Source organism: Dendrobates tinctorius, unplaced genomic scaffold, assembly GCF_039654945.1.
Source record: "Dendrobates tinctorius isolate UK_male_01 unplaced genomic scaffold, ASM3965494v1 ptg000063l, whole genome shotgun sequence".
Taxonomy (NCBI): Eukaryota; Metazoa; Chordata; class Amphibia; order Anura; family Dendrobatidae; genus Dendrobates; species Dendrobates tinctorius.
This window is the reverse complement of record NW_027361731.1, coordinates 19,204,298-19,229,379: the sequence shown is the minus strand read 5'-3', so window position 1 is coordinate 19,229,379 and position 25,082 is coordinate 19,204,298. Positions and strand designations below refer to the sequence as shown.

Genomic DNA, 25,082 nt, shown 5'->3' with positions numbered 1-25,082 from the left:
TCTGCGGGTGGAGGTCGGTGCTGGAGGCTCCATTATTCTCTATATGGAGTGTGGCTCTGCGGGTGGAGGTCAGTGCTTGAGGCTCCATTATTCTCTATGTGGAGTGCGGCTCTGCGGGTGGAGGTCGGTGCTGGAGGCTCCATTATTCTCTATGTGGAGTGCGGCTCTGCGGGTGGAGGTTGGTGCTGGAGGCCCCATTATTCTCTATGTGGAGTGTGGCTCTGCGGGTGGAGGTCGGTGCTGGAGGCTCCATTATTCTCTATATGGAGTGTGGCTCTGCGGGTGGAGGTCAGTGCTTGAGGCTCCATTATTCTCTATGTGGAGTGCGGCTCTGCGGGTGGAGGTCGGTGCTGGAGGCTCCATTATTCTCTATGTGGAGTGCGGCTCTGCGGGTGGAGGTCGGTGCCGGAGGCTCCATTATTCTCTATGTGGAGTGCGGCTCTGCGGGTGGAGGTCGGTGCTGGAGGCTCCATTATTCTCTATGTGGAGTGCGGCTCTGCGGGTGGAGGTCGGTGCTGGAGGCTCCATTATTCTCTATGTGGAGTGTGGCTCTGCGGGTGGAGGTCGGTGCTGGAGGCTCCATTATTCTCTATGTGGAGTGCGGCTCTGCGGGTGGAGGTCGGTGCTGGAGGCTCCATTATTCTCTATGTGGAGTGCGGCTCTGCGGGTAGAGGTCGGTGCCGGAGGCTCCATTATTCTCTATGTGGAGTACGGCTCTGCGGGTGGAGGTCGGTGCTGGAGGCTCCATTATTCTCTATGTGGAGTGCGGCTCTGCGGGTGGAGGTCGGTGCTGGAGGCTCCATTATTCTCTATGTGGAGTGCGGGTGGAGGAAGGTAGCGGAGGCTCCATTATTCTCTATGTGGAGTGCGGCTCTGCGGGTGGAGGTCGGTGCCGGAGGCTCCATTATTCTCTATGTGGAGTGCGGCTCTGCGGGTGGAGGTCGGTGCCGGAGGCTCCATTATTCTCTATGTGGAGTACGGCTCTGCGGGTGGAGGTCGGTGCTGGAGGCTCCATTATTCTCTATGTGGAGTGCGGCTCTGCGGGTGGAGGTCGGTGCTGGAGGCTCCATTATTCTCTATGTGGAGTGCGGGTGGAGGAAGGTAGCGGAGGCTCCATTATTCTCTATGTGGAGTGCGGCTCTGCGGGTGGAGGTCAGTGCTGGAGGCTCCATTATTCTCTGTGTGGAGTGTGGCTCTGCGGGTGGAGGTCGGTGCTGGAGGCTTCATTATTCTCTATGTGGAGTGCGGCTCTGCGGGTGGAGGTTGGTGTCGGAGGCTCCATTATTCTCTTTGTGGAGTGCGGCTCTGCGGGTGGAGGTCGGTGCCGGAGGCTCCATTATTCTCTATGTGGAGTGCGGCTCTGCGGGTGGAGGTCGGGGCTGGAGGCTCCATTATTCTCTATGTGGAGTGCGGCTCTGCGGGTGGAGGTCGGTGCTGGAGGCTCCATTATTCTCTATGTGGAGTGCGGCTCTGCGGGTGGAGGTCGGTGCCGGAGGCTCCATTATTCTCTATGTGGAGTGCGGCTCTGCGGGTGGAGGTCGGTGCTGGAGGCTCCATTATTCTCTGTGTGGAGTGCGGCTCTGCGGGTGGAGGTCGGTGCTGGAGGCTCCATTATTCTCTATGTGGAGTGCGGCTCTGCGGGTGGAGGTCCGTGCCGGAGGCTCCATTATTCTCTATGTAGAGTGCGTCTCTGCGGGTGGAGGTCGGTGCTGGAGGCCACATTATTCTCTGTGAAGTGCGGCTCTGCGGGTGGAGGTCGGTGCCGGAGGCACCATTATTCTATTATGTGGAGTGCGGCTCTGAGGGTGGAGGTCGGTGCCGGAGGCTCCGTTATTCTCTATGTGGAGTGCGGTTCTGCGGGTGGAGGTCGGTGCTGGAGGCTCCATTATTCTCTATGTGGAGTGCGGCTCTGCGGGTGGAGGTCGGTGCCGGAGGCTCCATTATTCTCTATGTGGAGTGTGGCTCTGCGGGTGGAGGTAGGTGCCGGAGGCTCCATTATTCTCTATGTGGAGTGCGGCTCTGCGGGTGGAGGTCGGTGCCGGAGGCTCCTTTATTCTCTGTGGAGTGCGGCTCTGCGGGTGGAGGTCGGTGCTCGAGGCTCCGTTATTCTCTATGTGGAGTGCGGCTCTGCGGGCGGAGGTCGGTGCTGAAAGCTCCATTATTCTCTATGTGGAGTGTGGCTCTGCGGGTGGAGGTTGGTGCTGGAGGCCCCATTATTCTGTATGTGGAGTGCGGCTCTGCAGGTGGAGGTCGTTGCTGGAGGCCCCATTATTCTGTATGTGGAGTGCGGCTCTGCGGGTGAAGGTCGTTGCTGGCAGCCTCATTATCCTCTCTCAGGATTCGCTTTTGTTTTTTCTGTCATTTGTTCTTCATCTAAATAAGGAATCACACAGACGCTCCAGAGGAGGCCGCGTCTCTCAGCAGTTGCTCCCCTTTAGAGATGAGTATAATTGTGCAGCATGGATGCCTGGAGCAGAGCTTGGAGCAGCATTTCTATCTGAAACACTGATCAGGAACAGGTGGATGAGTGACAGGTGAAGGCCTGGTGCTCTGAGAGCTCTGCCAAATTCAGGCAGCACACATGAAGGAGACCCAACTTGGAGTCTCCACATTTCAGAGAATTATTGTCACACATGCCCAAAGTGGCATCAATTTCCCACAGTAGGAATAGTATAATTGTGCAGCATTTTGACATCTTCTGTTACTGGATGGGCTACTCCACTCCCTTTCTTTGGCAGCTGCTCAGCAGTATTATTTGTTATAGCACTATTTATGTGTAAAGGGGTGTACATAATGAAAACAAGTAAAATAATCTTAAACAATACAAGTCACCGACTGATACAGAAGGAGAGAGGACCTTCCCGTGAGGGATCACAGTCTACAAGGGCTGAGTGAGGATACAATAGGTGAGGGTAGAGCTGCTTGTGCAACGGTATGGTGGGGAGATGATTACTGCAGGTTGTAGGCTTGTCGGAAGAGGTGGTTCTTCAGGTTCCTTTTTAAGGTTACTACAGTAGGCAATAGCATGGTATTGTTAGGAGAGATTTCGAGAGTAGGGGATGAGCAGGAGAAATCTTGTATGTGATTTTAGGAATAGGAAATAAGAGGAGCGTAGAGGAGGAGATCTTATGAGGATCGGAGGTTGCCTGCAGGTCAGTTCTGGGAGACTAGGTCACAATGTATGGAGGACACAGGTTTTGAATAGCTTTGTATGGCATGGTTAGGGTTTTGATCTGGAGTCTCTGGGTAATGGGGAGCCATTGTAGGGATCGAAAGAGGGGAGAGGCCAGGGAATAGTGGTGGGATGGGTGGATTAGTCGGGCAGCAGAGTTTAGGATGGGTTGGAAGGGTACAAGACTGTTAGAAGGGAGAACACAAAGCAGTAGCCTGCAGTAGTCGAGAGAGGAGATGATGAATGCATGGACTAGGGTTTTTGCAGAATCTTGATTAAGGAATGTACGGATCCTGGAAATATTTTTGAGTTGTAGTCTGCAGGAAGGGGGAATGGCATGGATATGTATTTTGAAGGCGAGATCGGATTCCAGGGTTACCTCGACCACAGAGCTTGTGGGATGCACTCATCTACACCTTGTAGATGAGGGCCAGAAAGAGCATGTGTTCCCCAACTGACTGTGAGGAACCACAGATATACGAGTGATGCAACCACGAGAAGCAGTGCATCCTCAGTCACAACTCTGGTTGTGGCCAGCAATGGTGGCAGGTGTGCAGTTTGTGTGGGTGGAAATGGTTGCCTAACCTGGGCCTTTTTAAGACCCAACTGCAGGTTATCTGCCAACTTAGTAAAAAAAAAACTCAGTAGAGGCAAAAATTTCAATATATTGATTACTGCATGCATGAACCGGCACATGAGCGATCAACATGCATTAGACTGGGAAATTCACTGTGCTTAAATGTGGCCTTGTGTGCCTCGACACCCACGATCCGCCCCCATAAACCGCATCTGCTGCTTCTTCCTCCTTCGATGTGCTGTGTTCTCACACAAGTCTCCGACCTCAGAACCTCCACTTGTTTACTCATTACAGTTGCTGTGAGTGACAGCCCATCAGTTGTTACGGAAGTTGACATGCCTGCTGTTTTTGACAGCTCTCAAACACTAAACACATCACATCTTTCTCAATCCACCATATCATCTCTGTCTGCACCTCATTCATAGTCCAGCAGTTTGTCATGTTCTCCATACTCCACCCTCCCTCCGTACTGCAGCCAGCCCTTGGTCCCGCAGTTGTGGTCACGTGAAAGATTGTTTCCTCCTACACATGGCATAGCTAACAGCTTGAACTTCACCATCTCCAATCCGTTTGCCATGGAAATGCTGCTTTTCCGCCTGGTGTATGCAGTCACTTTCCGAAAGCTGATGGCAATCGCAGTCACACAGTACCAATTGCTTAGTCGCCATTACTTAGGTAAAAAAGCTGTGCCGATGCTACACCAGCATATTGCAGACAACGTCAGTCGTTCCTTGAAAAAAATCAATATCTGCCAGGCTGCATTTCACTACTGACACCTGAACAAGCAAACATGGCCAGGGGTCATTACGACTTGTTGATTAGGCACTGGGTAGCTGTGGGGACAGACTGGGAAGGGAGCTGGAATCCCCAAAGGCTTGCAGGGTGCTTTGGGATGGAGAAGTAAACCACTACACAGCAGAGGATGGAGAACTAAACTACTAGACAACAGGGGTTGGAAAAGTAAACTACCAAACACCTAGAGTTGGAGAAATAAACCACTACAAAATAAGGGATGGTGAATTAAACCACTAGACTCCAAGGTGTCAATAGACACCAAGTCTTGGAATAACTAAGGCTTGTGGGACAAACATCTGTATCTAACATAGGAGCAAAAAGGAGGATTTGGCACACCAAAATGAAGATTAAAAAAACTTTATTCGGCACTCAAGCCGTAATTAAAAACCATGCAATTCCTGATGCGTTTCCGGTGCAAAAAACGCACCCTTAATCATAAGATACACAGATAACACAATGGTCACATTAAATAGAGACAAGCAACCAATCACAACCGCTTAACAATTACTAGGATATGCATGAACATGTGAGAAACACAATACTTAGCGAAACAGCTTCAATAGATGTAAAACAAATCGTTTCTTGAGTTCATTCCTCTTGGGAAAACGTGTGTCCAATTTCAGGATCCAATATGCCTCTCTTGTAGTTAACATTTCTCCAGTCACCTTCCACGACAGCTACATCGGAGGATGTCTTCCCCGCCCTAATAGGGGACAGGAACACAAAGAGGTTAAATACCCCTCCCCTTCCTGCAACCACCAGTGTTTTCCTGTCCCCTATGGGGAATGAAGAGGTCTACGATGGTGGTGCCGTGGCCGGCGATCGGGAGCAGCCCACGTCCAGTACCAGCTGGGATACCTGTCAGATGCCGGGCTGCTGAGGTCGGGGGCCTTGCTCTCCTCCTCCCGTGTCTGCTCCCATCTCAGCCTGCATGGTGGGACTCGGGACTCTCCCGCCTCTCCTGCGCCTCCTTCGGGGGTAAAGCGAGGCAGTGATGTGCGCGCCGGGGGCCTCCAGATAGCTCCCCGGCTTCCTCCTCCGTGCTGCCGGTTCCTTGGGGGCTCACGCTGGCCCGGGGTGGCTTTCCTCCACTTCGGGCATTACTGGGCTTTCCACTGGGTCGCGCATCGCTTAGGGGCGTGCGTCACTTCCGGTCTGTCCCTATGCGTCCCACAGTGGAGCGCACGTGCGCGCCGGGGGGCGCGTTACTCCTGGGACCGGCGGTCACATTCTGGGACGTCCTCATGTGGTTCCCCCCATTGGGCTAAAGGGAGGAGGAGGTGCACAAACAACGCTGGACCCTCGATCTTTCAAGGTCCGGGTGAGGAGATCACCAGGTAAGACACCTGTCTGATACTGACTGAAGGCGGCATGGATGGTGACAAGCCCTCTCTCTCTGTGTTGGCGGAGCCCAGCGTACCCCCTCCTACTGTAAGTAGCAGGCGTCGGCCCTGGCTATCCAGCATTTATTTACTAAAATGGCGTAGCATACCTCTCTCTCTAATATGGGGAGAAAAGGTCTCTGACCCTATGTGGACCAGCCACAAGTGTAAAATGTGTGCTGCCAGACTCCCTCAACATATGGGGAAAGCTCTGCCTGTCCTGTACGGAGAGGTTCTTCGCGCTGAGCAGCCCTCTCTCCTGGATAGCATCAAATCCCTCAATACAGGAGGTTCACTCCTCCATGACTCCCTTCTCCCAGACTGCCTCCCTCTAGGAGGAGGAAGAAAGCTCAGATAGAATCAGACTCAGGTGAAATTCTGTCCTTGGATTCAGAGGACGCTTGGAAGATTGAGGATACCTCTTCCACGTCCACCCCTAAAACCAGGGAGCAAAAAATATCACTTGGTTCTGAGAATATGGGTCAGCTAATCAGTATGGTTAAGAGCACCATAGGGGTGGAGGAGGAAGAAGTTGAATACACGGTACAGGACGAGATGTTGGGCTGAAGCCCAAAGAAGGTGTCCTGTACATGAGAACGTACAGAATCTGATCCTCCATAAAAGGAGGCCTCCCTAAAAAAAAAAAAAAGCCTATCCCTCTGAGGGCTCCTCCCAGTTCAAAGATTCAATGGATTGAGAAAAATATATACGGTATATATATATTTTTGAGAGCTTATCAAGGAAGTCCTGAGACACCCCTACAAATCTGCTAGAAGCTAATATTGCTTTCACGTGCCCTGTCTCTATGATTACGCACAGACTCAGGGCACCTCAGGGGAAAAGATACCTGATGCCCTACCTCTACTGCAGAAAGCAACGAGGTTCCTAGCCAATGCTTCCGCTGGCGGTCGCTAAACAACTTGAGACCAGGCCAGGACCAGGGCGGAAGACCATCCTGTAATTCGCAGGTCTCTGGTAATTCTTTAATGCATCGGCTCTTCTAGGCTGAGCGTTACTGCTCTCGCCAGGTCCGGGTAGCCGCAAAAGCGGCCGTCCTTTCTAACTCCTCTAGAGGAGTGCCCTGGTTAAAATCCTAAGGGAGGCGACTTATCTCCAAATGGTGCGCCATCCCCTTCCAGGGCCACTATGTGTTCAAGCCTGTCCTGGATAATATCCTGGACAATGCTTCTGACAAAAGGATCTCTTCCGGAACATAGAAATCCTAGGAGACGGATTTTTCGCCCCTCCCGTGACCAAACCTCTGTCAACAGCTATTCTAAGCTGAATTTGCATGCCCACGTCAGATCACAGCCGCTAAGCAGCTTGAGGCTGGGCCAGTACCGGCATGAGAGACTGGCTGGGAATCCCTGGTCCTGTTGACGTACTCAGGAAGAGTATAGGGGGCAAGGGCAGGAACATCCTTGTCCCTAATCATCAACAGACCCCAGATAAGCAATAATGCCCGGTTGGGGGTCGTCTCTCGCTCTTTTTTCACCCGCTGGCAGACCATCTTCACAAATCAGTGGGTCCACCATACCATACGAGATGGACTAAAAATTGGGTTTGAGAGTCCTTCCCCGTAATGCTTAGGGGTAACCTCCCTACAGCCTCCACACCTTCAGGGCTCCTTACCAAGAGATCTGCTCCGGTAGAACGCGCGGTTGCCAAAGCGGGAGAAGGACACGGCCATTACGCACGCCCCTTCCTGGTGACAAAGCCATCAGAGAAAAACCGAATAATCATAAACGAATCGGTCCGGTACAGGCAATTCAAAATGGAGTCAATCAGGGGCAGTCCCACTCATCAGAACTGGGTAATGGCAATGGTAGATCTGAAGGGTGCATATTACCATGTGCCAATCCATCCGACCATGTATCTCTCCAAGATCATGGTGGAAGCAGTGATTTTCTTCCGGCGCCAGGGGATAGCATCTATCTCATGTCAGAAGATGGACGTAGGAAAGACCCCAGGAATATTAAGATCCCTGGGTTGGATACCAAACCTGGTCTATCCCTCTGCGAGAAGGAAGCCTCTGGGAGTTCTCTCAGACTCAAGGGGAAAGACATCCTTCCTACCTACGGTTTGTCAGGTTGACCTTGTCCACAAAAGAACCTGGTTCAGGACCAGCGGGCACCGACCCTCAGAGTCAATGTAAGCTCTATCTGCCTGACCTACGCATCCCAGAAGCTGGCTCCACTCGCCTCACTGAGGTCACATTCTACCCATGCGATAGCAACATCATGGGCAAAAAAGGGGAATGCTTCGTCAGCGGATATGCAGAACTGCCACCTGGTCGTCCATCCACACTTTCACCAGGCGTTACAGGCTAAATTTCAATGGGGATTTAACATTTGGCAGACGAGTGCTGCAGGCCGTGATTTCCCCCCCCCTAGAGAAATTAGCTGTTGGTATTACTCCGATGTAGCTGTCGTGGAAGGTGACTGGAGAAAATAGAATTAGACTTACCGGTAATTTGGTTTCTAGAAACCTTCCACAACAGCACTAATTTCCCTCCCTATCTGATATTCTTATTGGATGATTCCCGCACTTTGGTGGTAACTATTCATACTGGTGTCCAGGAAAACTCCGGTGGTTGCAGGAAGGGGAGGGGTATTTAACCTTTGTGTTCCAGTCCCCTATTAGGGCGGGGAAGACATCCTCCGATGTAGCTGTCGTGGAAGGTTCCTAGAAACCGAATTACCGGTAAGTCTAATTCTATTTTTCTGTTTATTACCACCCCGTAGAGGATTGCGGATCTTTTCAAAAGCATAAAAAGAAAAATTAGTGAGATCTATATGGTGCACATTGACAAAATGCTTTGATGCGCCAGAATAAGACTTTTTTCATTATGAATGTTGGTAATGTACTCAGCAAAACGTTTCTTGATTTTTCTTGTAGTACATCCAATGTATTGCATCTGACATGGCACCCAGCAGATGCAATATATCACATATTTTGTATCACAATTCAAAAAGGAAGTAATGGTAGAAGAATAACCTGAAAAAGAAATAACAGATTTAGTTCTATCAATGGCGAAAGCGCAAACATTACATTGATTATTAGCTCACTTAAAAAAAGCCTTTGCCGATAACCACATTTCAGAAGAAGACTGGCGTTTTAGGAGACTCAGTGACCACGCATTGCCCAAACTGTATCCTCTCCTAGCAACAAAATTACAGCCGTCAGATACAATTTTACGCAGTTTTTCGTCCTGGTTGACAATAGGTGAATATTTTTTAACAATGTTTTTAATGCTATTAAATTGAGGGCTGTAAGGAGTTTAAAAAAATTAATGGAGGATGCCTGTTGGACAAAGACAATTTATTAGGGATATTATTGAAGAGAAATAGCGCAATAGTGCATTATCCAGTGTAGGTATATCAATTTAAAAATAATACACTCACCAGATGGAGCTTGTAATAAGCATGGAGGATTCGCTGCTGCAGAAACCACAGATCCATGAGGAACTGACGTAGAAAATGCAGGATAGGAAAAAAGTGGTCAGACAATCCACGTTGCGAATCACTATGAACAATTATTATTACAGTGGTCGTTATTCAACGCGTTTCGAGGTTTCAAAGAACTCCTTCCTCAGGAAAAACCACAAGCAAGTGTCATGAAAAGGTTCTTAAATAGAAAAAACAGTACACTTGTCATTCAGGTGCTCGGCGTCTAACAGGTCACCTGATTCAAAAGGATGTCAAAGTTCATTGCTTGAACACATGATTGACACTATATATAAATTTCTGTTATAAAGAAAGCCACCATGAAACCACACAAACAATGCCAAAATCCAACAACATGTATAGAAAAACAAACTTATACTGTGAAATTTCTGAATAAAATATTCTTTCAAAAGTGGCTCTCTTGAGAGGATGTCCTCCTTGTAAGGCATTTCTCCTTTTTTCCACCGGTTTTTGGAGGTTCTTGTCCCTTTCTTTTTAAATTTTCTTTTAATAATTTTTTTTCCGTTGATTGTTAACAAAGAAATTAATATAAGTCATTTTATAATGCAAGTATAATTTATAACAAAAATGTATATATATTTTGTCTATTAAGTGTCTATCATGTGTTCAAGCAATGAACTTTGACATCCTTTTGAATCAGGTGACCTGTTAGAGGCCGAGCACCTGAATGACAAGTGTACTGTTTTTTCTATTTAAGAACCTGTTCATGATACTTGCTTGTGGTTTTTTCCTGAGAAAGGAGTTCTGTGAAACTTCGAAACGCGTCAAATAAAGACCACTGTAATAATAATTGTTCGTAGTGATTCGCAGCGCGGATTGTCTGACCACTTCTTTTCCTATCCTGCCAAGACAATTTATTAACAGAAGATCCAAAACGAGGGTCATTCAAAACTTTGATAAAGGCAGAATTAACATCATGGTGGTTGTACTCTCTATCCAAAAGACGCTGACAAGCAATTTTACCCTCCCTCATAAAAGAATCACGATTGGAACACAACCTGTTGATTCTTTTCAATTCTCTGTAGGGGATCGATATAATAGTGTGTTTGGCATGAGAGGAGGATGACAATAGCTAAGAGTTGCTAGAGATATCCTTTCTGAAAACTGAAGTAAGAATTTTATGTGTAATCGTATCACCAGTCAACAGAATATCCAAAAAGGAGATTTCAGAACCAAAACCACTAATGGTAAAGGATAGACTTAAATCATTACAATTCAAAAAATTATAAAAATCCTGCACTTTTAGACGGTGGACCTTGCCAAATGAAGATCAGGTCGTCCACGTGTCTACCAAACCAAAAAATGTCACATGAAAAACGATTTTTATCGGAGAAAATAATTCTTCCCACCATGCTATTTAAAGGATGGTGAGAGACGGGGAAAAATTAGCACCCATTGGCGCACCAAGCACCTGCAAAAAATAACAATTATCAAGCATAAAAAAATGATGTTTCAGTAGATACGTGAGCGACCTGATAATGAACCGTTTCAGTTCTTCAGAATAATTACTATAGCAATTAAGGTGACGATTAATGGCTTTGATAGCCAAAGAATGTGGTATAGAGGAGTACAGGTTAACTACATCACATGTGAAGAATTGAAAATATTATCCCAATAAACACTTTCCAAAGACGTCAAAACAGAAGAAGAATCTTTTAAATATCCGGGAATCCTAGAAATTAAAGGATGGAAATGGTCATTGACCCAGGAGCTAAGGTTCTCATTTAGCGTTCCTATGCTAGAAATTAAGGGCTGTAGGGGAGGGGGAAAAATATTTTTGTGGGTCTTAAGGAGGCCATGGAAAATAGAGACTATAGGATGGTCAGGAATTAGCCACTTGCCAATTTTTGAATCTAAAACACCCGATGATATGCCCTCCTGAGTAACTGAAAAAAGCTCCAATTTATAAGACAGAGTGGGGTCAGACTTCAATGACAAATAGGTGGTTGAATCATGCAAAATGGTATGAGCAAGACTGACATATAACTGAGTATCCATTACTATGGTGCAACCACCTTTGTCTGACTGCCTATTTACAATGTTGGAGTTTTTTTTGCAGCTGGCTGACAGCCAAAGATTGACTGGCAGACAAGTTACAAGAAACATTAGCATGTTTTGTTTCCTGATCTAACAATTTCAAATCCTCAACCAAAGATTGAAACAAATCCAAAGATGTAACTCTGGATTGGAGGGGATAATAAGATTAATTTTTGGGGCTAAAGGGCCTGTCACACTAAGCGATATCGCTATAACATCACTGGTTTTGTGACGCAGCAACGATATTGCTAGCGATATAGCTATGTGTGATACATACCTCCGACCACTGGTTATCGCTGATCACGCGAGAACGTCCTGGACTGTTTCTCGTCGTCAGCTTCCTGCTGGGGCTTCCTGCTGTGGAGACGAGCGACGCGTGGACGCGGGCGGGAGGACGTCAGGATCGCCTCGTCTGACAGGTAAGTAGCGACCCCCCGACCCCTGCGATGTCGCTGGTGAGATCTGCCAGTGTGGCAGCTAACTAGCGACCACTTAGCGATGCACCAGCGATCCTGACTGCGTCATATCGCTGGTTGGGATCGCTGGTGCATCGCTAAGTGTGACAGTACCTTAACAGATATATCTTTATCAGAAATAGCAAGTGCGTCATTCCTATGATCCTGTAAGGATGATAATATCGATACAGCTTTTTGTTCTCTGAAAGAAAAAAATTACGACTGAGTCATTCGAAACATCTGAATAAAGTGGATTCACAGATGGTAGAACAAGATCCTCAGGAAAAAAAAGTCTTTTTACAGTCAATAACTGGGTAAATTTGTTCATCTTTTATTGTTTGAAAAAGGTTAAATCTTCTGGTGGGCACAAAATTTAAGCCTTTTTGTAAAACATTCAGCTGGTCTTGAGACAGGAAAACGGGACAAAATAATCACATTGGAAGGAGAGTCTAGCTCCTCATGCGTCTGTTCCTGTTAGAGTATGTTTGTGGGGACGGGTCTTCTAGGTGGGGTTATCTCCTCCATATATAGGGACTTGCTGCATACACATCTACTGAAATTTCTGATCAATGTGAGGACTAAGTGGGAGAGAGAGCTGGGCTGCTAGGAAGATGAAACGTGGGAGTCTGTCCTGGAATGGATACCTAAATTATCTTTGAGCGAACCGTACAGACTGTCGCAGCTTTACATTCTACACGGAGTGTACAGATCACCGGAGGTTATGTATATGGCCGGATTACGAGCTACCTCTGAATGCCCTAGATGTAAGAATGAAAGTGCCGGAATGCTTCATATGTTATGGATGTGTCCAAGGTTGACTGCTTTCTGGTTGGTGGTCTTGAGCTGGAACGATGGAGCTTATAGATGTGTAGTCCCAAGGGAACTGGTGGTTTGCCTGTTGGGGTATGTGGAGGAAATTAAAGTGGATAACTTCCTCAAGGTGGCTATTTCCAGATTGTTATATATGGCTAGAAAGGTAATAGTGAGGAGCTGGATAAAGGAAGATCCACCTTCAAGGGGAGAATACCTTCAGTATGTCAAGCATGTCATTAAGCTGGAGAAAGGGGTCTATAAGAAAAGAGGAAAACTGGTAATGTATGACAGACTGTGGACGCCATGGCTGGAGTTAGGTTAAAGGGAATCTGTCACCCCTTTTCTTGAATATGAGCTGCCGACAGCAGGGGCTTATCTACAGCATTCTGTAATGCTGTAGATAAGCCCCCGATGTAACCTGAAAGATAAGAAAAAAGAGTTAGATTATTCTCACCGGGGGGCGGTCTGGTCCGGTGGGTGTCGCGGCGCAGTCCGGCGCCGCCCATCTTCTAGCGATGCCATCCTCTTCTTTCCTTCCTGTCATGGCTCCGGCGCACTGCTCTGCCCTGTTGAGGGCAGAGCAGAATACTGCAGTGCGCAGGCAGCGGGAAAGGTCAGAGAGGTCCTCAACAGGGTGGAGCAGTGCACCTGCGCAGGAGCCGCGATGGGTAGGAAAGAAGAGGACAACATCGTATGAAGATGGGAGGCGCCGGACTGGACCACGACACCCATCGGACTGGACCGCCCCCCCCCCAGTGAGTATAATCTAACTCATTTCTTGTCTTTCAGGTTACATTGGGGGCTTATCTACAGCATTACAGAATGCTGTAGCTAAGCCCCTGATGGTGGTGCTGGCAGCTCATATTCGAAAAAAGGGGTAACCGATTCCCTTTAAAAGATGGATGTATAGGGATTAGGTACATTGGGATTTCTGTCTATGGGAATGATTATCATATTGTTCTCTTAAGCAAAATGTATGTCTAAATTTATATATTTATACAGGTCATTCTACTGTGATAATACGAGCTGTCTAGAGGGGATTGTTCGGTATGTTGGGGTTTGTTTTGCCGTCTTAGATACAAAAACTGAAAATACCACTGTAATAAGTTTATAGCTGTATTCCTCTTAAAAAAAATCTACTTGAATTTAAAAAAAGAAATATGTCTTGGAAATCGCAGTCACACAGCTTAAGATTTGTGGTCAGCTATCCAGGCTACAGAGGTCTTTTGGCCTGGCAAGTAACCGTTTTATATGCAATCTGTCGACATGGTGGAGTTTCACTCTCCACATGTAGCAGCGACGAGCCCTGGTGCAGTATGTCCTTTTGCATAGCCTGGGCCAATGTAGTACAGATGTGGTGAAAATCACGCTCACGTAGTGAGCACAGATGAAGGACTTTTGCACCCTTCTGCACAGTTTCAAAATGGCTATCAAGATGGTTTTCACTGACAATGCCATCATCAGCATCACTATTCCGGTCATCTACATGCTGGAGCACGCTTTGAATAGTCTGCGGGAGGTGGGGGTGGTCCCAAAGGAAGAGGAGGAAGAAGCAGAAGTGATATCAATATCTCAAACTTCCGGACAACGGTCGGGGGGGTCATGGTACCAGACAAACTGTTAGTGAAGGTGCAGGAGCCGAGGAACAAATGGAGGAGGACAAGGAGTGAGAGTGATGCAACAGTCAGAAGATGAAGAGAATAATGATCCCCTCTTTGTTTTCTGTGGTTGGCGTGAGAGAATGTAGGAAGCAAGCTTGAGTTACCCTGCTGCCAAGACACCATGGACTTGGATCTCATGAATGCGCCCCACCTAAGAGTGCCTTCTTGCTGTACTATTTACAACCAGATCCTTTCCTCCTGTAATGGAATGCGCATATGCTGCTGAAGTATCAAAACATGATTTTACACAAAATTAAGAGTGGTTTTCCCCAAGACAGCAGTCGCACACAATTAGTGTATCACAGTTATAGAGTTCCAACCCTGGGAGCGTTCAAGAACATTGGCATCAGTAGTGTAAGTGGCATAAGCAATTTCTGTGAGTAATTTCACACATTTTTTAGACCATCACGTGCACCAGCAGAATAGAGTGTAAGTCTGACACTTGAATGACTGGAGAGGATGGTGCAGGAGTATCTTCAGCTCAGTATCAATACCATCAGGGGGAATTTGGACCCTTTTGCATTTGGGTCTTCAAAAATGGCTGAATGGCCTAGCTTTTATCAAGATGAACAAGTCCTGGATCTCCAATGACTTTTGCACCCCAATCGCAGACTGGGCGATGGTGTAGTTTTCAGTGGGCTGCATTGATCTTGTGTTATTGCAGTATGTGACACATTTGTCATGGATCCTGTGTCTGCTGTTGCTATTGTTGGTAATGTTGCTATTGTTTGGAAATGTGAAGACCCTTAAGTTGTGTCTTCATCTAGTGGCTTGCCTGTAGTGGAAGGAGTGTCAAAGCCTCCTTATACTATTTCTACTCTGGGGAAATTAATTACAGTTTAGTGGTGTCTTCCCCTAATTTTTAGAAATGTTTGGACTCCAAATTGGGTCTCCCACATGTGTCTTGCCTGAATTTGGCAGGTCTCTCGGAGCACCAGGCCTACACCTGTCTCTCATCCACCTGTTAATCATCTATGTTTAAGCTAGAAATGCTGGTCCAAGCCCTGTTACAGGCCCTGCCCCATGCATCCATGCATTGCAATTATATGATTAGTACTCTGGGTGAGTTGGGCGGTTGGAGAGTTTTGATGCGGGGAAAAACGGGTAATTCTAGTGCCTCTTCTGAGCCCTGTACTGTGTGTCATGTTATGGTGGAGAAAGAGGAGGCGAGGCCACTTGATGCAGTGCTTGTCATCTACTGGAGCACATGCTCTTTCTGGCCCTCATCTACAAATCATACCACTGTGTTCTGCAAAAGAAAGGGAGATGAGTATCCCTTCAGTAACACCAGTTGTCTTTGGATAGGATGATGCTTGTTCAGTAGAGTTTTCAGCAACATTACCACCTATCCCACATAAACCTCAAACACCAAGTCTGTTCCCCCTTCCACCACAACCTTACTTTTTCCCACTCATCTTGGCTGTACCCTTCCACTTTTTCAACTAGCTGTTTCACAACCCTGTAAGTCAACTGTCACTTATATAATAATCCGTATTTATTGGCTGATATAGTGTGGCTAGAGCACAGAATTGGCACAAAAGATTAATAGGTTGAAATGTGGACTGGTGCCTGTATCAGAGTATTACCCCAAATGATTTTGATTAGTAAATGTGACGTCTGGAGTCCTGACTGCAACACAGTTGTAGCCCAAACAATTTTGAGTAGGAAATGTGGACTACTCCGTGCACAACACAATTAGCACAAACTACAGGGTGGGCCATTTATATGGATACATCGAAAGTAAATGGGAATGGACCCACTGGACCACAGAGTGGGACCCGGGCCTACCCGGACTAAGGAAGGGTAGCGACCGTGGTCTGTAGCAGCTGAGCATGTGGGCAAGGTGGCGACATGCAGGACTAGATGACACCGCACAACTTCAGGTATAAAGAACGTAAAGTTTACTAAGACAAAGTCACATACAGAACACAAGACATAATGCTAGGCTCCTGATTCTGCACAACAAGGAAGGGCACACTTCCCAGGTTAGCAGACAATGGCAGGAGGTCAACATGGGATGATGCAGTCCAGGGTCATCTGGTATGGGCATACCATGGAACCTCTCTCTCTTTGGCCTCTGACGTGGCGCAGGCACAGCAGGAGAACATCAGACACCTCGCTCGGATAGACGTCATCACAGGGACGACACCAGGGAACTGGCAGGACATCAGGGCACAGGCAAGACACGGATAGGACAGATCTAGGAACATCAGCATGGCAGCTCAGGACCGACTCTGAAACACGGGCTGGACATCTGGACACAGGCTGGACATCTGGACTCCAGACTACAGACACGGCTCCAGGCAGAAAACATCAGGACTTAGGCAGGACATCAGAGACTGGCAGAATATTGGGCAGCAGTCGTCAGGCTCCGGACCTCGGACATGACCTCCAGGCACCAGATAGCGGTCATCAGGCACCAGACAGCGGTCGCCAGACGCCGGACATCGAACACGACCTGGAAAGGAACTCAAGCAGTATGGTGCATGCATTGCAGGATTGGACCAGAGCTGGACGGAGTAGCATAGCAAGCTGAGCACAGCATAGAAGACACTCAACAGAAACACCGGACTCCATCTTCAAAAGACAAACACAGGTTTATTCACAGGTTATAGGAAATTCAGTCACTGGGTATTGTTATGAGCTCATTTTCTCCTTCACCTTTGATGTCCGATGAACTCCCTCCGCTGGTGGAAGGAGGTAGTGAAATTGATTTGGATGGGAAAAACCTGTCATCTGAACAGGTGGAGTGTGATTGGACATCCGGGATCTCTGGATATAAGGCCGCCGACGCCCTGCAGAGTTGCTAGTGATCCTCTCTGCTCTGAGCTCTGGCCTCCAGTTTAGTCCTGTCTACTAAAGCTAAGTCTTTGCTCTGCTATTTTTCCATGAGATTTTGTCTGGTTTAGGCTGGTTTCACATTAGCGCTTTTTAAGCACACGCACGGCCGGGGGTAGCTCCGCCCCTGAGCCGGCTCTCTGCCCGGCGTGCCCGCCCCTTGCTTGTAGCGCCGCCTCCTAGCGCACAGCGGCGCCTGCGATCGGCGCACCCTATCTTTAGCATAGGGTGCGCAGATCGTGCGCAGGCCGTGCGCTAGTTGCGCTTTGACCTGCGCTGCGCACTTTTGACTGTGCGCCGTGCGCGCCAAAATCCGAAAAGTTTGATTTTGGCGTGCACGGCGCACCGTCAAAAGTGCGCAGCGCAGGTCAAAGCGCAACTAGCGCACGGCCTGCGCACGATCTGCGCACCCTATGCTAAAGATAGGGTGCGCCGATCGCAGGCGCCGCTGTGCGCTAGGAGGCGGCGCTACAAGCAAGGGGCGGGCACGCCGGGCAGAGAGCCGGCTCGGGGGCGGAGCTACCCCCGGCCGTGCGTGCGCTTAAAAAGCGCTAATGTGAAACCAGCCTAACTTAGTGTTTATTATTATTATTATTATTATTTATTGTTCTAGCGCCATTTATTCCATGGCGCTTTACATGTGAGGAGCGGTATACATAAAAACAAGTACAATAATCTTAAACAATACAAGTCATAACTGGTACAGGAGGAGAGAGGACCCTGCCCGCGAGGGCTCACAATCTTCAAGGGATGGGTGATAATACAGTAGGCGAGGGTAGAGCTGGTCGTGCAGCGGTTTGGTCGATCGGTGGTTACTGCAGGTTATAGGCTTGTCGGAAGAGGTGGGTCTTCAGGCTCTTTTTGAAGGTTTCGATGGTAGGTGAGAGTCTGATATGTTGTGGTAGAGAGTTCCAGAGTAGGGGTGATGCGCGAGAGAAATCTTGTATGCGATTGTGGGAAGAGGAGATAAGACGGGAGTAGAGAAGGAGATCTTGTGAGGATCGGAGGTTGCGTGCAGGAAAGTACCGGGAGACGAGGTCACAGATGTATGGAGGAGACAAGTTGTGGATGGCTTTGTATGTCATGGTTAGGGTTTTGTAATGGAGTCTCTGGGCAATTGGGAGCCAGTGAAGGGATTGACAGAGGGGAGAAGCTGGGGAATAGCGGGGGGACAGGTGGATTAGTCGGGCAGCAGAGTTTAGAATAGATTGGAGGGGTGCGAGAGTGTTTGAGGGGAGGCCACAGAGCATGAGGTTGCAGTAGTCAAGGCGAGAGATGATGAGGGCATGGACTAGGGTTTTTGCAGATTCTTGGGTGAGGAATGAACGGATGCGTGAAATATTTTTGAGTTGAAGTCGGCAGGAAGTGGAAAGGGTTTGGATATGTGGTTTGAAGGAGAGATCAGCATCAAGGATTACTCCGAGGCAGCGAGCTTGTGGGACTGGGGAGAGTGGGCAGTCATTTACTGTAATTGATAGGTTCGTAGGGGGGGGTCACGTGAGATGGGGGAAAGATGATGAATTCTGTTTTGTCCATGTTGAGTTTCAGATATCTAGTGGAGAAGAAGGATGAAATAGTGGACAGACATTGAGGGATTCTGGTTAGTAGGGAGGTGATATCTGGTCCAGAGATGTAGATCTGTGTGTCATCAGCATAAAGATGATACTGAAAGCCATGAGATTCTATGAGCTGTCCCAGGCCAAAGGTGTAAATAGAGAACAGCAGGGGCCCAAGGACTGAACCTTGTGGGACTCCGACAGATAGGGGGCGAGGTGAGGAGGTGGTGTGTGAGTGGGAGACGCTGAATGTCCGGTCTGTTAGGTATGATGAGATCCAGGAGAGGGCCAAGTCAAGTGTTTGTGTTCAGCCTGCCCTGGCTGGGACTGGCTGAACTCCATTTTTGTCTCTGATCAGTTGATCTCTTTGCTCTGTTTTCATAATATACCTGAGTGCTGATATAGTGATTTTGAAGTCTAGCGACTTCAGGGCCTTTTCTGTTATGAATGAGTCACCGAAGGAGGAAAAAACGAAAATACAAGCTAAGTCCAGAAAACCCGAGAGGTTGGTAGCTATCGGATTGCAGACCCCTGATCCTATCCACAACAACTAACAGTAGCCGTGGGGGGTTCCTACGATGCTCTAGACCCCTCGATCACAGCCGGAGAACTAAATAGGCCTAAAGAAAGGGGAAATCTAAACTGACCCAGAGCAGACCCCAAAGCAATAGGTAGCCCCCAACATATAATGATGGTGAAGCAAGATGAAAACACTAACACAGATAGAAAGGTTGAGCAATCGATGGGGCCCAAGCTAACTAAAAAGGACAGGATAGAAAAGCTGCTGTCTGCAATCCGTAAAAAACCCTACCAAAAAATGTCCCAACCGTCTGATAGGAAAAACAGGCCCTGAAGTCACTAGGACTTCAAAATGACTATATCAGCACTCAGGTAAATTCTGAAGACAGAGCAAAGAGACAAACTGATCAGAGACAAAAATGGAACTCAGCACACCCCCGACCGGGGATGGCTGAACTCCAAAAAACAAGGTAAACAAAGCAAAACTAATAAGTTCAATAGCAGAGCAAAAACTTATCTTTGGGAAGCAGGAATCAGACTGGTCTCCAAGAATCCAGCAGAGAATTTACCAGCGACTCAGAAGGGCGTCGGCTGCCTTATATCCAGTCAGAAATTCCTGTTACCCAGTCATCATCTACCAGATCAGGTGTTTGGTAATCAGCCTCACTACCTTCCTTCACCAGAAGAGGGAGTTCATCAGACATCGACGGTGAAGGGGAAAATGAACTCACAACACTTTTCTATCAGACGTGTTGGACATGTTTTTTGGCAGGGTTTTTGCGTGATTGCAGACAGTTGCTTTTATTTCCTGTCCTATCTAGTTAGTGAGGGCCCCATTGTTTGCTCAGCCTGTCTTTCTGTCTGTGTTTGTATTTTCATCTGTTTTCACCGTCAATACATGTTGGGGGCTGTCTATTGCTTTGGAGTCTGCTCTGGGGCAGTTTAGATTTCCCCTTTCTTTCTTTAGGTTTATTTAGTTCTCCGGCTGTGAACGAGGTGTCTAGGACCACTGTAGGAACACCCCACGGCTACTGTTAGTTGTTGTGAATAGGATCAGGGGTCTGCAATCCGCTAGCTACCAACCTCTCCGGTTTTCTGGACTTAGCTTGTATTTTTGTTTTTTCCTCCTCCGGTGACTCATTCATAACAGGGTATGTGGTTTGAGCCACAGAAGGACTTCAGGAACATCACACAGCAGGAATCAGGGCAAGGGCTTTGGTACCAACACAGAGGCATGACAGGTCCAGGGACAAAGACATCAGCTTTCCCAGAACTAATAGCAGGCAGAACAGGAGCTGAAGACAAGACAGACCAGGAGCAACATAGAGGACTGAACACGCATGGAACCTAATGAGAAGCTCTGACAATGCCCAGCAGGGAAGAGGAACTTTAAATTGGAGCTGCCCCTCAGCAATAGGCTGAGGACAGCAATTCAAGCGCACACACTACACTTAATAAAAGCTGGGAAGGTGTGGCTGCGCACACCTCAAGCACAGACAGAAACCAGTACAGTATAGCCAGCACAGGAACTGAGGCTTGAAGCACCTAGCAGTGGCTGCAAGCCTGGACACGTGAAAAGTCATGCACCAGCTGCAAAGGACCTCGCAACCCACGGATTGCTTCCACAGCAGCAGCCAGCAGAGCAGGGAACTGAGCAGCATCCATACAGGTAACAGACAACGGTATCCCAGCTGATTAAAGGGAAAGGAGCAAAGGGTAAGAGCACAGACAGGCAGAGTAACGCCGGGGAAACAAGGTACAAACACATTGGCGTTACAACTTACACCAGCAGGAGTGGCCTTTCTGCGCTGTTACTCTGAGAAAATAGCATCAGCAAAGCATGTCCTTTTTTTATATGGAGAGGGACATGTGACTTCACCAATGAAAGAAGCCCTTGTGTCATAACGTTGTTGATGGTTTCTGCGCCTTGATTGCCTGCTGGAATACACACATTAAGTTCATTTAAAAAAACATACAGATTGCTGGTACTCTGACCTCTCCCCATTCATCGCCTTTTCCCCTCATCAAACACGAACCCCCCTAACCTAGCCAAAGTCCTAATGTCACGATTCAGCTGTCAGGTGACCTGGGACAAGGAGCTCCTTCCCTGTCCCTAACACTAGGGGGTGCCTTAGCTCGCCCTATTTCCCAGGATACTTCTGAAGGTGAAGAAGCCGGGGCAGCCACCCTTGCCTTATCTCCTGAGTTAACCCTCTGTGTTGTGAATTCTCTCTCTGGCTTCCCTCTGGTGATTACTGAAGATAGTGGAGCTGGTCAGATTGAGAGTTCTCTTTCTGGGCTCCCTCTGGTGGTTACTTGAGGTAGTGGAGCTGATCTGATTGACAGAGGCTTGCCACCTGATAATGAGGAAGACGATTGGAGATCTCGTGTTTCTGATTGGGATTTAAGACAGCTGACTCCCTCTATCCCTGCTGGTGATTTTTTTTTTCCTGTTCCTCCTGAGGTCTGATGTCTCCTGCTCTTTCCCTGCATGTTCAGCTAAGTGGTTCATTTGCTATTCTGTTTGCATTTGATCTGATTTTGTTTATCTCTGCTTTGTGCGGTTCAGCTAGCTCCGGCTGGGGCTGTGCTGAATCACCACCCATATGTTACTGCATGTGTCAGTTTGTTTTGTCCCCTTTTCTATTGGTCTCTTTTTGCTTTGCTTTCAGAATATACCAGAGTGCTGATATAGTGGAGGGCGAAGTTGTGTGACTTCAGTGTTTTTTGCATCAGACGTGTTGGACTTTTGCAGGTTTTTTTGCGTGATTGCAGACAGTGGCTTTCCTTTCCTGTCCTGTATAGTCAGTGTGGGCCCCATCGTTTGCTCATGCCTGCGTTTGTGTTTTCATCTTGTCTCACCAACAGTATATGTTTGAGGGCTATCTATTCTTTTGGGTCTGCTCTGGGGCAGTTTAGATTTCCCCTTTCTTACTTTAGGCTTAGTTAGCTCTCCCGACTGTGCCGATGCATCTAGGATCATTGTAGGTACGCTCCACGGCTACTACTTGTGTGGACAGGATCAGGGGTCTGCATCCGCTTAGTTACCAACCTCACTGGTTTTCTGTGGCTTAGCCTGGGCCTGCTATCCTCTTTGGTGACCCATTCATAACACCTGTCTGTTCTCTTCCCCATCCAGGGAAGAGGGGTGCTACTGTGCACCGCAGTACACCAACCCAACAAACAAGGCTACACAAACAAGGATAAACTGAAAACACCATGCATACAAATATTCACTCACATATAACAGGAATGCATCAGGGAGTGGAGCATGGGGAAAAAACAAAATAGAGGGAAGAGAATTGCAACACTTACAAACCACTCAATAGTCACAGATAACTCCTTCAAAACTCCTCATGTGAACACCTCTCCTATGCCATGAAATAAATGCTAGCTCTGACGTAGGTTTGAATCAGGATCCAGATTATAAAGGGGATGGGAGAGGCTAACCAAGCACAACTGAGAGCTCAGAGTTTTCAACATGGTCGACTAACCCCTGTTTTGCCAAAAGAAATGAACACCATTAAAAAGAAGTGCTTTTCAGAGTAGGAGCAATCGGACACTGCAGTCTTCTGGCTACTCTCAGCGGTAACCCCATGACTCCTATCAAAAGCATTATTGGAAACGCTATAATTTACTGAAATGTGCCCGAACTTTGCTCTGAACACTAATCCGAATGTGCTAAGTTGGTGCCGAATTTGAGATTGGCGAACATTTTACGACAAGTTTGTAGATCTCTACTCCCCCTATTGTACATTGCACATTGATGCCTTCCTGGACAATCCTTTTTCTTTTATTTTCATGGACTCGTAACAGAAGGAGTGCCTATAATGAGGTCACAGGACTATCTCTGGTCCTCAGAATGGACGGGGTCCTGAGATGCCATTTTTTTGCCATCTTATCTGCTGTTTTCCGGTCACTTCTTGTAACTGTTTTGCAGCTTTAGAAACCTGAAGGGGTTAATAGTTTTAAAACTGAAAGTATGAACAGAGAGTTGTTTTTCATTTTTGTGCATTATGTTCCCACTTTTGCACTTTGTCGGATTGGTTACAGGATGTGTCCACCTGAAAACACACGGTGTACACATGTCCTTACACTATACCAGCATCACTGCTCCTGTGTCTTGTTTTCCCATGGTATTTTGTATGATTCTTCATCAGCTGATCTTCCTTCCATTTAGGATCCTGGCAGATAAAATCGGTATAATTATCTTCTAGAAAATTTACTTTAAACATTAACGAATGGCTACAGACAAGATGGCGGAGAGTATATTACACCTCACCCTAGAGATCCTCTTCCGGCTTACTGGAGAGGTGAGATTCTGATGACGTCACATTACATCATTCTTATCTATGGGAATAACAGATGGACAGAACTGGAGAGGTGAGGACTCTGGAAATGTCTGTAGTGAGATTTATTAATGTGTCTCTCCATAACCAGGATTACACAGTAGTGAAGAAGACCTCTAGTGAGCGCTGTCAGGACCCTGTGTCTGAGGGATGGGGAAGACCCCTGAGCCCAATTACAGGGCCTCCACCTCACCCCCTGATACGTGAGGACATCAATGACCAGAAGATCCTAGAACTCACCTATAAGATGATTGAGCTGCTGACTGGAGAGGTGACACTGCTGGGAGTGCTGGGACATTATACAGTAACACTATAAAGGGATCGGGGGGATGACGGTATCATTGTATGTGTCAGGTTCCTATAAGGTGTCAGGATGTCGCCATCTATTTCTCCATGGAGGAGTGGGAGTATTTAGAGGGACACAAAGATGTGTACAAGGACGTCATGATGGAGGTTCCCCAGCCCCTCACATCACAAGGTAATAGACAGGACTAAATACACACGGCCTATAATTATCTGTATGTAAAGAATGAATTCAGTCCCTGTATGTTTTCTCCAGATCTATCCAGTAAGAGGACAACACCAGAGAGATGTCCCCGTCCTCTTCTTCCACAGGACTGTAACCAAGAAGATCCCAATGTTCCTCAGGATCATCAGGTAGATGGAGAGAAGGGGTCAGGAGATCTCCACTATGATGTGTAGACGACTATGAAGGTCTTGTGCTCAGTCTTGTTTTATCCACCAGTATTATATGTTTTATACTTGTGTAATGAGAGCGGTGGAGATGGCAGGATTAGAGCTGATCATAGATGGGACTTCTCCATCCGTCTGTGACTTTTACAATATTTGTTTCAGGGTGAAGATCTGACCCATATTAATACTACAGAGACATATGTGAGGGGTGATGAGCGGTGTAAAGAGGGGATTCCTACATATGACTACCCAGGTGAGTAGTGACCACTAAATGCAGAGAAGTCACAGATTCTACTGTAATTACACACGTGGTCAAAATTTTTGTACCCTTATTTTAATGAAAGAAAAACCCACAATGGTGACGGAAATATCTTGAATCTGACTAAAGTAATAACAGATAAAAAAAATCTATGAAAATGAACAAATGAAAGTCAGACATTGCTTTTCAACCATGCTTCCATAGACTATTTAAAAAATAAAACTCATGAAATTGTGACAAGAGACATGTTAAATCACTGTGTGTCCACTATTTAGCATCACAGGTGTCTACAATCTTGGAATCAGTGAGTGGCCTGTATAGAGGCTACAGATCCTCACTGTGCTGTTTGGTGACATGGTGAGTATCACACTCAACATGGACCAGAGGAAGCGAAGGAAAGTGTTGTCTCAGGAGATTGGAAAGAAAATTCTAGATAAACATGTTAAAGGTGAAAGTTATTAGACCATCTCCAAGCAGCTTGATGTTCCTGTGACTACAGTTGCACATAT

At 47.3% G+C, this 25,082-nt stretch overlaps 1 protein-coding gene across 1 annotated transcript in view; it reads left to right on the top strand.

Annotated features, from left to right (window-relative positions):
• LOC141094351 (uncharacterized) overlaps positions 1-25,082 on the top strand; it is a 336,208-nt gene that overhangs the window by 181,630 nt on the left and 129,496 nt on the right. The window contains 1 exon segment of the mRNA XM_073580189.1: positions 24,477-24,567. Coding sequence (XP_073436290.1) covers positions 24,477-24,567 — 91 coding nt within the window.